The sequence below is a fragment of the Hirundo rustica genome, chromosome 12, assembly GCF_015227805.2.
Source record: "Hirundo rustica isolate bHirRus1 chromosome 12, bHirRus1.pri.v3, whole genome shotgun sequence".
NCBI classification, from domain to species: Eukaryota; Metazoa; Chordata; class Aves; order Passeriformes; family Hirundinidae; genus Hirundo; species Hirundo rustica.
Genome location: NC_053461.1, coordinates 508,626 through 521,934, shown reverse-complemented (window position 1 = coordinate 521,934; position 13,309 = coordinate 508,626). Strand labels below are relative to the sequence as shown.

Here is a 13,309-nt window from a genome sequence, read left to right as displayed (position 1 = left end):
GCAAAACACATCTGTAACAGCTGCAAGACACTGCCCAGAATGATTTTCATTTTCTTCTTTAAGCAGCCTAAGACTAGTATCTTAAATTAAATGTAAAATTAAACTCTCCATAAAAAGGAAGAAGTTCTGTGTTTGCTTTGCCAGCCTCCAAGGATTCTTCTAAAATAATTAGTTATTAATAATTAAGGGTTTATTTGGCTACAGCCTACATTAAAGAGCCAAAAGAAAACGATCACTCTGGCAAAGGGCTGTGGAGCAGGCTGCTAACATGTGGGACGTGTCACCTAATAATTGGCACCATTCATTAGCCAGTGAGGGAGCCTTTGTCACCCAGCCACTGAGCCAGCCTTTGTTCTGCCCAAGATGGGGAGACTCCAGCAGAGTCATTGGGATTTGGAGAACTGGAGGATTCTGTGCAATAAGTGGGTTAGTTTCTTATGCAAGAGGATGTTCTAGGGGCCAAAAACACCCTGGCTCAGCCTGGAGAGGAGAAGGCTCTGGGGAGATCTCAGAGCAAATTTCAGAGCCTAAAGGGGGCTTATGAAAAGCAGCAAGAATGAGTTTCTGCAGAGGCAGACAGTGATAGGACAAGGGGGAAGAGTTTTAAACTAGGAGAGATTTAGATTGGATGTTTGGAAGGAATCACTCCCTGGCAGGGTGTGAGGCCCTGGCACAGGTGCCCAGAGTAGCTGTGGCTGCCCCTGGATCCCTGGCAGTGTCCCTTGGGAAACCTGGGACAGTGGGAGGTGTCCCTGCCCATGGCAGGGGTGGCACTGGATGGGCTTTAAGGTCCCTTCCACCCAAATCGCTCCATGATTCCACGATCCTTGCCTTCCCAAAGTCCAGCTCCCATGGAAACCCACAGGCACTGGGCTCAGCTGAGAGGAGATCTGAGTACAGCTGCACAAACAGGGAAAAGGGAAGAGCCCGGGACCTCTGCAGCCAAACAGCCCTGGTTTAATCACCCCCACTCTGCCACGCTTCCAGCACAGCCCATCCCTGCAGCCATCCACACCAAAACCCACCTGGGGAACGTCCGACTCCGAAGCTCCTTTATGAACACTTGGCTCCCGTTCTGTACAGGCTTGACCTCCGTTGTCTGCCCCGTATCATGCTTATGCCAATTCCTTTTCTTTTTCACTGGAAAAGAATGATTTGGACAGCTATGTGAAGTTGAAGGTAATTCTTAAGACATTGGCAGGAAGGACAAATCTTCATTTAATTTCCCACACGAGCAGAGCGGAGGGAGCCCCCGCCACGCTGCCCCGCAGATTTTAATATTGCTCTCAATGCCCCATTAGACAATTGTGGTGCAGCTGAAGGTCCATTACGGAGCGAGCAGGGAGCACTTTGGAGCAGAGGGCAGCAGTTGGGTAATTGCTGAGCTGCAGTGCCTGCAGCCTCACACAAACACCGGCTCCGGACACCCCGGGCTCTCACACTGCTCCTCATCCTCGCCAGAAAACCCCAGAAAGCCCCTTGGACAGGCTGCAGGACGGATCTGCAGGTGTGCATTCGTCAGGAGTCACCTCAGAACAAAGCTCTGGCCAGAAGTGCTGGATTTGACACCAAGTTTGAGGGGATTTGAGTGTGCCCTGCACACAGCAGGGAAAGGGAAAAGGAAAAGGAAAAGGAAAAGGAAAAGGAAAAGGAAAAGGAAAAGGAAAAGGAAAAGGAAAAGGAGTTGCCGGAAGTGCAGGGAAGGGGATTTATTATGGCTCAGACTGGAGCTGATGACAGATTGAAGCCCCTTGACTGCTCCCAGTGAGGGATGGATGCACAGGACAGTCCATCAGGGACAAAGGGCCAGCAGGAACGAGCAGACGTGAGCCAGTCAGGTTTCAGGTGTCAGCTTCTGACAGCTGGTTCACACAAAGCAAGAAAAACTAGTCCTGCTTTTCCCCTGAGTCAGCACTACCTCCCTCAGCTGTTCCTGCTTCCAGAGTGTGTCCAGAGAAACTCACTTGGGTAGGAAACTGAGTTTTCCACATTTGCACCATAGAAAGCCTCTGTTAATAGAATTTTCATATGTCACATACTTTCTTTCTCCGCCCTTGTTTTACACCATGAAACTCAGTATTTCAGCCCAAGTCCAGACCTCTTATCAAAGCAGTGAGGGAAGGCAGCAGACCCCTCACGGATGGCGCCCACTCCTCGCTCTGCACATACACAGATCCACACACTTTTCCATTTGGAAAGGAATCTGGAGGCTAGAGATACAACACATGAGATTTGGAAAAAACCAAATTTTGCTTTCCCAAACACAGCCCTTGAATAACTCAAGGAAAGATCTCCCAGCGAGTCCATCCCAGGTTTTGCACCAAGCATGTTGGGTTTATTAGTTCCATGCAGGCTCCAGCCTAGCTGGAGATATTCATTAAAGCTGCTAGTTCTTTATCTTAATGACTCTCAGGCTTAGTGTATTAATTCAATGCTCCTGGTAACAAAGGAAACAAGCCTGGTTTGAATGCCAAAGCTTCCTCCTCTCCCTCCCTCCCCAGCCTCGGCCTCCTCCCCCTCAGCACATGTGAATCCACACACGAGTGCGCTGCTTGCACTGGCACTCTGAGTGCCAGTCCCAGGGAGAGAGGTGTCACTTGACACAGGAAAATTAAAGAGCTTATCCTCTAAGCACCTTCCTCTATTACACCCCAGATAGCACGGGGCGTGGGGAAAGGAAAGTGACAGAGCAGAGCTGAAGGGACAGATCCACTGCAGCTCTCCCAAAACCTCCAGGGAGAGCTCTGCCCTGGCACCAAGGGGTTACTGCGCTCTGGAAGGTGTCCACCTCTCCCAGGAACCTCCCCATGCACCTCTCCCAGGAACCTCTCCATCCACCTCTCCCAGGAACCTCTCCATCCACCTCTCCCAGGAACCTCCTCCCCATGCACCTCTCCCAAAAACCTCCCCATCCAGTTCTCCCTTGAAACTCCCCAGCCACCCTTCCCATGAACCTGTCCATCCAGTTCTCCCACCAGCCCTCCTGCAGAGGCAGCCTGGATTCCTTGCCCCGGAGCTTTCCCCAGGAGGAGCTGTCTCCTGGGCAGCAGCTGGAGTCCATCACACTGTATCAAACACTCGACCCTTGGCCATCTCCAGACACCCTTTCTGTATTTTATCTCTGCCATGAACTCCACAGTGAGGACCAAAGGCTCATTCCCATGCACAACAGATCCCAGCGTTGGCCAGAAAAGCTACTTCCTTGTAATTTATCACAGATTTCTTTTTCTGCAGATCTTTCTGATCTAAATTTAACCTCTGGGAAGTCCAACACTGGAAAAAGGGGTTTCTTTACATTTTTACAAAAACTGTATCTCAAAATGAGAAATTGACAGGTATACATGTGTTATTTCAAACCTATTTGTGTAGAACACTCGGGAAGAATGAAAGGGTGGGCAGGCATGGGCCAGGGCTGCTCAGGGAGAGGATGGAGCCCCCATCCCTGGAAGTGTTCATGGAACAACTGGACATGGCACTCAGTGCTCTGGTCTGGACAAGCTGCTGGTCAGTCACAGGCTGGTCTCGGTGATCCTGGAGTTTTTTCCGACCTAAATGACTGAGTCAGAAGGGGGTTTCCAGCCCAGCTTGCTCCAGCCATGACCAGGGTGCTTCCCTCGAGAAGGGAAACCCAGGAGCACCCTGCGGGCTCTCACTGATCAGCACCTAAGGTTGTGTGGACTCGAAGCCAGCCACAGCCTTTGGCTCACTTGCAGCTCTGTAACTCCACTGATTCCAGAGGATTTCTCCTGATTTTCACTGCTGCAAACGAGGCAGCAATCAAACCCAGCATTTCAGACTGTTATGAAAATGAGCCAAGCCTGCCCAAATGAAGCCCTCACATTTTATTGAAATGATGTCAGGAAATGTTGGATGAATATGGATGATTTTTCCCAAAGAGAAGTCCCTACACATTTCATTAAACAGGAATGGCTTAAAATGCCATGTGACAGGAAGCAATCTTCTGAGAGCAGCCACTCACCACAGTGGTAATGTGGAAAAATGTAAGGAGAGGAAAATGATTTTTAAATTTGACATCTGGAAAACATATCTGGTAGAAGGCGAGCTCCAGAAATACACGTATATTTTTAAATCCAGACAAGTTGCATAACAGACAATTGGTGTCTGTGTTTCCCTTTGCTAATCTCACAATAATTAAATCCTACCAGCGAACTACTGGCACTGGAACAACTCCTACTCCTTTATTGCAGAGCTGATAGTGCTGGATAACGGGTCTGAACAGACTCCGGAGCAGTGAAGAAGCAAAGGAAGCGCTCTCCCAGCCCTGCAGCAGGACATCCTCCATGCAGATCCCAGCAGATGGAATTCACCAGCCAAGCCAAGCCAAGCCAAGCCGCTCCCTCCTTCACTTCAGCCAGATTTTAACTCCCCTGGCCTGGTGTGCCCTGCAAGGACAGGCTACAGCAGAACAGCCTCCTTTTCCCACAGGATCCACCATGCTACACATCAGTGGGGAAAACTCCTGTGCAGCCTGTGACCTCGTCACCAAAACTCGAGGTAAGGACAGCAAAAATACACGTTTAAATAAAATATTTGCACTTCCCTTCTTCGATGACTGGTGCTGTGTGTGATTGAACTGCTCATGCTGTATCCAAAGGGAGAAAAGGAAGTGTCCTTGCTGTCCTACAGGATGGATGCTGGTCTCTGTTCCCACCACGCTGCATCCTCAGAGGGAAGAGGGTCAAGGGACACCTCCTGAGACCCCACCTGCAGAGCTGCCCCACGTCTGTGGGCTGCCACCTCAGAAAGACCTGGAGCTGCTGGAGTGATCCAGAGGAGTCCCTGGAGCTGTTCCCAGGCCTGGAGCCCCTCTGGAGCCAGGCTGGCAGAGCTGGGGGTCCTCACCTGGAGAGGAGAAGCTCCGGGGAGAGCTCAGAGCCCCTGGCAGGGCCTGAAGGGGCTCCAGGAGAGCTGGAGAGGGGCTGGGGACAAGGGATGGAGGGACAGGACACAGGGAATGGCTTCCACTGCCAGAGGGCAGGGATGGGTGGGAGATGGGGAATCAGGAATTGTTCCCTGGGAGGTGCTGAGGCCCTGGCACAGGGTGCCCAGAGCAGCTGTGGCTGCCCCTGGATCCCTGGCAGTGCCCAAGGCCAGGCTGGACACTGGGCTGGGAGCAGCCTGGGATAGTGGAAGGTGTCCCTGCCATGGTGGGAGTGGAGCTGAGCTCCAGCAGCACTTTCTGCTGGGCTGTATGCCCTGGGACACATCACTGGGATTTTATTTGGATAAAAATAACTGGATAGACAGAAACCTTGTAAAAATCATCAGAATGTTGCTGTCAATTCAACTCCCCTCCTCACAACTGGTATCTTAAACTTGTAATCTTTGTATCAAAACTGCCATGCCTTGAATTCTAGGATGACGCAGCCCAGTTTTTATGGAATTGATACTCAATTCCTGATTATAGGCTTTTGCTGCTTCTGTCTGGGTTTTTCCCCTTGCACTGAAAAGCAGGTGCCTTTCGTCACTTATAATTTAATAAAAAAAGTGAAAGAAATCCGAGCATCAGACCCGTCTCAATGCTGTGCACTGACACTCTCAGAGGCTGGAGATCCTGTGCTGCTCTTCCCTCCTGGGTTAGGAACACTCTGGGAGTGTCTGCAGTCACCCAACCTCCAATCCCAAATCCTTCCCTTCAAAATGATCGGTGGTTATTTGTGTAGCCAGGAAAACAAAACATTAGAAGGGCTGATCCTTTCAAACCAGAACATTTTGTAGAGACACACTGATTTTGTTAAGTCTTTCAGAACCAGCCCCCAAATGGGGATTTTGCCAGCTTCTCAGTTAGACCCTCTGGGAGACAGAAACAGCTGCAGGTTACCAGTTCACATTTGATTTTTTAAAAATCTCAGTGGAAATACAATTCTATTTTTTGCCCACAAAACGAATACTTCAGACTCCACCCCATTCCCGCTAGAATTTTTAAAAAAACTTTAACAATAAAGGCAATATGGAACTAATTGCTTGGGTTAAACATTCTGAATTTTAACCCAACAGGAGTCACTTTGCAGTCGTCCCTTATTTCACGCTAAATAAAAGGTCATCAGGACTCCCTCAGCTCCGGCAGATGAGTGCAGTGCTCTTCCTCTGCAGGATGCCCTGAGGTTGCAGAGCAGCAGGATCATCCCTAGCACTGTTGCTTATTTGTAATAGCTGGTTTTCAAGCAAAGCATTTCATCTTTCAGAGGGATTGGTTTCTTTTATTCTTTTTTTTTTCCATTGTATAATAGAAAGAATTTGTGAATTATTCTGACCAGAGCAAACACATCCCACGATTCCTTCCCAGACAAAACTCCCACTGAGATCAACTGTCACTTTTGCTCAGGAGAACCCTTTTCCTGTGGAAGAACTGCAAGACTTGGCACCCTCGGTGTATCCTACCATTTTGACTGACACTGAAATCGCTGCAATTCTATATCCAGGCCAAGCACAACAAACTGTTTCTTCCTCTTCTCCTCTGTAGACAGAAAACACCGTGTAGGTTCCCAAACTCCCTCTCCTAGTGCTTGGCTGCCTCCATAGGGTTTTTCTGGCCCGCATTACTGGGTGGGCAGGGTTCCTGCAAGGCAGGACGCTCGGTTTTTGTGGGCCCTGGACGGCAGATCCAGGTAAGTGCCTGCATGAGCTCACACACGTGCCTGAGGCTGCCGCCCCAGCTCCGTGATCCAACCCGCAGTTCCTCCCGCTGACATCTTTCCTCACCCTCTGGTTTGAATTCCAGCATTTATGGCACACGATTCTGGGGCGTGCCATGACCCAAATGAAAAGCTCCAGCAGATCAAGCCCCCCATCCTGGCTACACAGGGCTACTTACAGGTGGACTTCCCGTGGGTTTTCTCACAGTTTGGACAGTGATAGATGTCAATATCTGGTGCCTCTTCCTCTTCCACGCCGACACAGCTGGAACACAAGAAGGCAGAGCTGCCATTAGCCCGACCATGCCCAGCCCAGCCCTGTGCCACGCACCGGGTTTCTGTAGCACGTTCCTGAGGCCTTGCTCCAAAAGCTGCCAGCCAGAAGCCCACCCAGCAGCCCACTGTGGAATTCCATGAAAATGTGGCAGAGTCCCCCAGAAAGTGTTTTTTTTTTTCCAAGGAGACTATTTTGCTCCTACACAGAGCTCCCCCAGCACCATCCCACGTAAGCTGATTAACAAAACACATCTTCACAAAATATGTGTGGGCAGCTGTGAAGTCCCAGAGGGATCTTGGCAAGGGGACCGGGAGCAGCACTTGCGCAGGTGCCGCCTCTGCTGCACGGCAGGAGGGTGAGGAGGTGAAGCAGAGAGCTCAGCACGGCTGGCTGTGCCAGGGCGTCACCCAGGTGGCTCTGGATGGGGCACAGCAGCAGCACCTGCAGCCCTGGGAATCCCGTGGGAGCACGGGCTGCAGGGCACCACGCAGAGAAAGGGTTCAGCGGGGTGAAGTGGGATCCATCCCCGGAGCGGGGATCCGTGGGAGCTTGGCTGGGCAAGATCACCCAGAGAGGCATCACAGACACCTCCAGCTCCAGCACGAGCAAGGCTGGATCACACCAGGGTTCTCCTGGGCTTCAACTCCTGCTTCAACTCCTGAATCTCCCTGGTCCTAAGGGAGCACAGATCACCCCTCAGTGCTGTGTATGAGCACAGATCACCTCTCAGCGCCCTGATGAGCACAGATCACCCCTCAGTGCTGTGTATGAGCCCAGATCACCTCTCAGTGCCCTCAGGGAGCACAGATCACCTCTCAGTGCTGTGTATGAGCACAGATCACCTCTCAGTGCTTTGTATGAACACAGATCACCCCTCAGTGCCCTGATGAGCACAGATCACCTCTCAGTGCTTCGTATGAACACAGATCACCCCTCAGTGCTCCTCAGCTCACAGAGAACACCAACACTGCTGTTCTGCCAGGGACAAGGGGTCCTGCAGTGCCCCTTCCATGCACAAGGCCACATTCTGCCCCTGGCATTGCGCAGCAGCGCTGGGCACTGCTGGGAGCAGGAGTGCAGAGTCTGGTGCTCCTGTTCCTGCCCGGAGGAAGCAGAGCAGAGGAGAGCAGCTCCACCCCAAAGGCCAGGCAGCAGCATGAGCCTGTTCCCCCAGACACTTCAGAGAACCCCTCAGGTCATTCTGGCTCCCCTCGAGCTCTGCAGGACACCAGAGAGTCCAGGAACGGCTTCAGATGGACACAGCAGCAGCGCCTGGCGCTGGCCCCGAGGCAGGGGCCAGGAGGCGGGTGCTGCCGCGGGAGGGACAGCGCACAACCCTGCGCCCTCCCGCCCTCGGGAGCAGCCCCGGGTGCCCTGGGCGGGGTGTGCAGGTGTCCGAGAGCCGACACGAGCACACCTGGGCAGGGGAGCAGCTGGTGAAGGCACGGTGAGCCCCAGAGGAGGGGCTGAACCCCGCCGACCCCCGGCACACCGCGGAGCACGTCACCTCGCAAACCACAGACACACCTGCTGCTGGGCGCTCAGGCCGCTGCCACGCTGGGACAGGCCAAGCTAGCTAAGATACAGAAACGCATCCTTTTTGTTACCATTGTAAACGTTGTGTCAAAACAAGATCCTGCCGGAAACCCCGGAGGGTTTGCTGCAGCTGTCAACGCGGGAGCCAGCTCCCTTCAAAACAAAGAGCCCGGGGTGAGAGAAGCTCTGCAACCAAAGCCAGAGACACTCTCATCTCTGTGAACCAGGACTGGGAACAGAAATCAATATTTTGGAACTGTGTCAAAGCAACCACTCGTTTGGCTGATTTTTTTTCATTAAACAGTTACTTGAAAAAATACAAAATTATTGTGTGTCCCTGGGAAGCCAGAGCACAAAACTGAAGTTTGCTGACAGGAAAAATCACCACCACAACAACGCAGTCCTCAGAATCCTTTACATATGTAGAGAAAAACATCACGTTGGTAGAAAATACCAGAAAAATTAGTAGAAAAAGTACCAGATTAATCAGTAGAAAATTCAAACAGACCCTGGTTGATTAGAGCCAGTGTAAGAGAACGTAGAGGATTCCTCTACCCACAAAGCTGTGTCAGCTGCTTATGCCACTGGATTCAGCTGGCTAAGCTCAGTAAAGGTATGGATTAGGCTCTCTCCAAGAGCTTGAAAAGTCTATATTTAGCTAAAGTAAGGATCTGAGACCCTTGGCACGGGATGGGAGGAGGCTGGAGCAGCTGTGGCCGGGGCGATGGCTGCAGCGTGGTGGGAGCCATTGTTCTGAGAGAGTCAAACATCTGAGAGAACAAGGCAGAGGAGTAAAAATAACTGACCTCAAACTCCAGCGGGCCCCACAAGACACACTCAACTTTTCCAACTGCAGCACGGCTTTGAATACGGCTTGGCCACTCACAGCTGCTGCTTTCCCTCCGTGTGGGGAACTGGGAGTGTGCACTGTCCAAGGGATCCCCTGGCTGAACTGCCTCGGGAGACCAGGAGCCAAACATCAACCCGCTCCAGGCTGTGCTGCTCCCCTCAGGCGCGGAGCTGGGCTCCCCGGGCACCGCCACCGCAGCACTGCTGGTGGCTTCCACACGGGTACAGGCACAGGAAACCAAATTCCCACCAAGAGTAAAGCCAGACTGCCCCAAGCAACCATTCCTGCCAGCAGAGGAACAAGGTTTTCCCAGTGCCTGGCTTGGGTTTGCAGAGCAAGATTTGGGTCTCAGGGGGCCGTGACTGAGCCGTGGGCTGGTCTGAGCATTTCCACCTGGGGATAAAAAGCAGCAGGGCACTGCCAGCTGTGCTAGAAGCCAGGGCCCAGTCCTGAAGCGTCTCCTAGCCAATTTACTAATGTGTTTTTTCTCAGGGTGGTTAATCACCGATAAAACAGAATCAAAGCATTTCTCCAGCTGAAGTCATGTACAGTGACTGAACAGTGCCGTTCTCCCCCTCAGCCCCTGAACTGCAGCACAAATGGCACCCTGTGGTTTGTATCTACTGCTTTCTCCCATGAGAACGCTCTGCTTTGGTCCCTCCAGATTTTATTCTCAGCCCCATTTGCCCAGGAGAAACAAATATCAAAAAGACCAAAACCAAGCATATGAAAATGATCAGATGGGTCTAAACACAGCTGGCACAGGACCACAGCCACTGCTTGATCACAGGTGATGTGCCTGGGGTCCAGGCAGGGTGCTTAGGATCCAGGATCTGTGCTCAGGATCCAGGCAAGGTGCTCAAGATCCAGGATCTGTGTTAATGATCCAGGCAGGGTACTCAGGATCCAGGCTCAGGATCCAGGCACGGTGCTCAGGAACCAGGATCTGTGCTCAGGATCCAGGATCTATGATTATGATCCAGGCAGGGTGCTCAGGAGGATCCCACAGTGGCCCCACAGCAGTGTCAGTGTGGGATCTGGGTGTGTTACCATTGTCAGGGAAGAACTGGGAAAAGCTCCCAGTAGCACTGTTGGGTTAGAAGGAAAAAATATTTGTTTGGTGAAGGACAGAATCCCAGAGCCATAGAATTGTTTAGGCTGGAAAAGCCCTCAAAGACCATTAAGTCCAGCCATTCCCTAGCACTGCCAAGGCCACCACTGTCCCGTGTCCCCAAGTGCCACATCCACAGGGCTGTGAAATCTCTCCAGGGATGGGGACTCCAGCCCTGCCCTGGGCAGCTGTGCCAGGGCTGGACAATGCTTTAGTGAGAGAAAAACCTTCCCAGACACCCCACAAAGCCCCTCAGTGGCTGTGCCATGGCTGTTAATGCCTGAGGGGCTGCCAGCAGGACTGGGGATGCATCCGTGAGCCGGGCAGGGACGTGGGACGCTGGAGCAGCAGCCACCACCACCCCTCAGCTCAAAAACCCCTCCTGCCCAAACACAGCAGAGATGGCCTAAGAGATTAATTATCCTGCATCCAGGAATCTTGCTGGAAGAATTTTAACCAACCTAATGGTTGATTTTTAAATGGTCATTAAGTGATTTATCTCATGTCGAGGCAGCGTAAAACTAATTTGATAATGAGATAAAAGGGAAATATTATTAAAAATGTATTTGAGTTTTACCAAAAATGTTGTAGGGAAAAAAAATAATCATGACAAGTGAAGGCTTTGATATTGCAGCTGTTTAAGCTGATATCTTACCCACGTTACACGGACTTAAAGGAGAATTAGCACATTAGAAGCTCTTGCAGTCAGAGGCTACAAATTATATTTTTGTTAGAAACTCTGCCCTTTGCCACTTTAGAATGGAACTGCTTCTGTATTCACAGTGAAGAGATGTTCAAGTTTCAATATTCTGATAAAGTTAACAATGATTTTTTTTGTTACGCAGGCAACACTAATAAAAGGTGCGTGGATTAAACTGGTTTTATAGCATGAATGTTTCTGGCAACCTTGGGTTGTCATCTGCAGGGAGGTGACATTTTAAGTAGCTTCAGAAGAAAAATTAACCCGCATAACTCTTCTATCAAAACCATGTCACCCCCAGTATCAACCAGAAGAAAATATAAAAAATATAAAATAAACAAGAAAAATACTCTTAGATGGGGAAGAAAATCAAATCTAGGAAAACAGAAATAGAGCCAAAGAAAAAATAGGCTAACATCCCTTCCCTTCCCCACCCCAACGCATGAGGACAAATCACCAAAGTCCCACGGAGCAGAAGAAGAGTTCCCAGCCCTTTCCAGGTCACCATCAGTGACCACCAGAGCTCACCCCTGTCCCTGGGTGTGTCACTGACAACAGGGTGTCACCTCTGAGCACACCTGGGCATCCTTTGTCCCGTTCCAGGAGCCTCCAGCGCCTGGCCAAAGCAAAGCAGGACTGGCAGCGGTGGAGAGGCTCACGCCTCACGTTTTGTGCCAGGCCAATGTTAGGTGTCCATCCCAGCACCCAGAAATGCAGCAGCCAACACTGAGCACAAGAGAAGTTAATGAAATACAGGAAAGGGGGAAGGGGGAGGCTGTTCTGAGAGCAAGGAAACAAGCTGTTCCATGGGTTCATGTCTCCTGGGCTGCTCTCCTGGTGGTTTCACAGGGTGAGCTCTGACCAGGGCTCTCCCCTGTGCGCTCTCCAGGGTCTCCAGAGCAAACAGACAAGCCTTTTCCTAAGCAGAAGGATTTGTCTCATCTAATCAGCCACATGTTTTCACGAAACAGATTTTGGAGAGCTGCAGCCTGCTGTCAGCTAGGGTTAAAGCCAAGCAGAGAGCTCAGGAGTCATTCAGGAGACCAGGAACACACGCTGGTGTGACAGCACGAGACCCAGGACAGCAGAAGGAACCCATGTGCTGGTGTGGGCACAGGGGTGAGGGTCCCCTGCATGGACATCTTGAATTAAGGCTTAAATGAGAGACAACTCAAGCTGTACTGGACAGCCAGGGTTTCACATCACCTCTCATTTGCTCACAGAAGCACAAATGTGGAGGGAAAGGGGGAGGGAAAGGGAAAGGGGGAGGGAAAGGGAAAGGGAAGGGGAAAGGGAAAGGGGAAAGGGCTCCTTTTGCAAACTGAACAGCATCTGCTCAGTGCCTCAAGGAGCCAATAGCTTCAGCAACACCTGAATGCGGCACAGGGAGAATCCTCACTGCTCATCAGATTGCTCGCACTGCTTTTCATCCCAGGAAATGAGCTCAGCTTTGACTCAGTTTCCCCCTGCAGGCAGCACCACCCACACCTGCCCCATGGCCTCGAGGCTGTGCTGTAAAAATGGACAAACACTCAGTGCTTTGAAATGCCCAGCTCTGAGCAGGAGCTGGGCTGTGCTGCCCATAGAGAGAGCTTTTAGAGGATATAAAATCATGGAATATCCTCAGCTCAAAGCACCCACAGGGGTCACCCAGCCCAGCTCCTGTCCCTGCCCAGACCCCCCAGCAATCCCAGCCTGGGCATCCCTGGCAGAGCTGTCCAAACGCTCCTGGAGCAGTCTCGGGGCCGTACCCATTCCCTGGGGAGCCTGGGCAGTGCCCAGCACGCTCTGGTGAAAGAACCTTTCCCTGATCTCCACCCTAACCCTCCCTGGCTCAGCTCCAGCCGTTCCCTCCGGCCACCAGAGACCTGGAGCCTCTAGTAAGGAAGGAGATATTTGTGAGGGTTGCAGGGGCCTGTGCCAGTCTGTTCTGCCCTAGGGGCTCCCAGGCTGGTACACAACTCTCACTGCCATCACTCGAGTTCCACCGGTGAGACGCTCTTCAGGATGACCCGGGTTTTTAAGGAGCCACTGGAACCATCCAGCTCCTGTGTGTGTTGAGATCAACACCTGTGAGGACAATCTGACAGTGCTGCTTCGAACCAAGCAGCTCTGACATCAGCACGAGACGAAATGGCAGCAGCAGAGACCTGCACCCAGCACAGCACTCCAGATCCAC

The 13,309-nt window shown here is 51.6% G+C and overlaps 1 protein-coding gene across 2 annotated transcripts in view; it reads right to left on the bottom strand.

Moving 5' to 3' along the window:
* Nucleotides 1-13,309, bottom strand: part of PHF2 (PHD finger protein 2) — a 53,164-nt gene that overhangs the window by 22,605 nt on the left and 17,250 nt on the right. For both annotated transcript variants that reach the window (XM_040076041.2, XM_040076042.2), the window contains exons 2-3: nucleotides 6,836-6,921; nucleotides 1,026-1,140 (exon numbers count right to left, since the gene is read on the bottom strand). In XM_040076041.2, coding sequence (XP_039931975.1) covers nucleotides 1,026-1,140; nucleotides 6,836-6,921 — 201 coding nt within the window. The remainder of the gene's footprint in view (nucleotides 1-1,025; nucleotides 1,141-6,835; nucleotides 6,922-13,309) is intronic.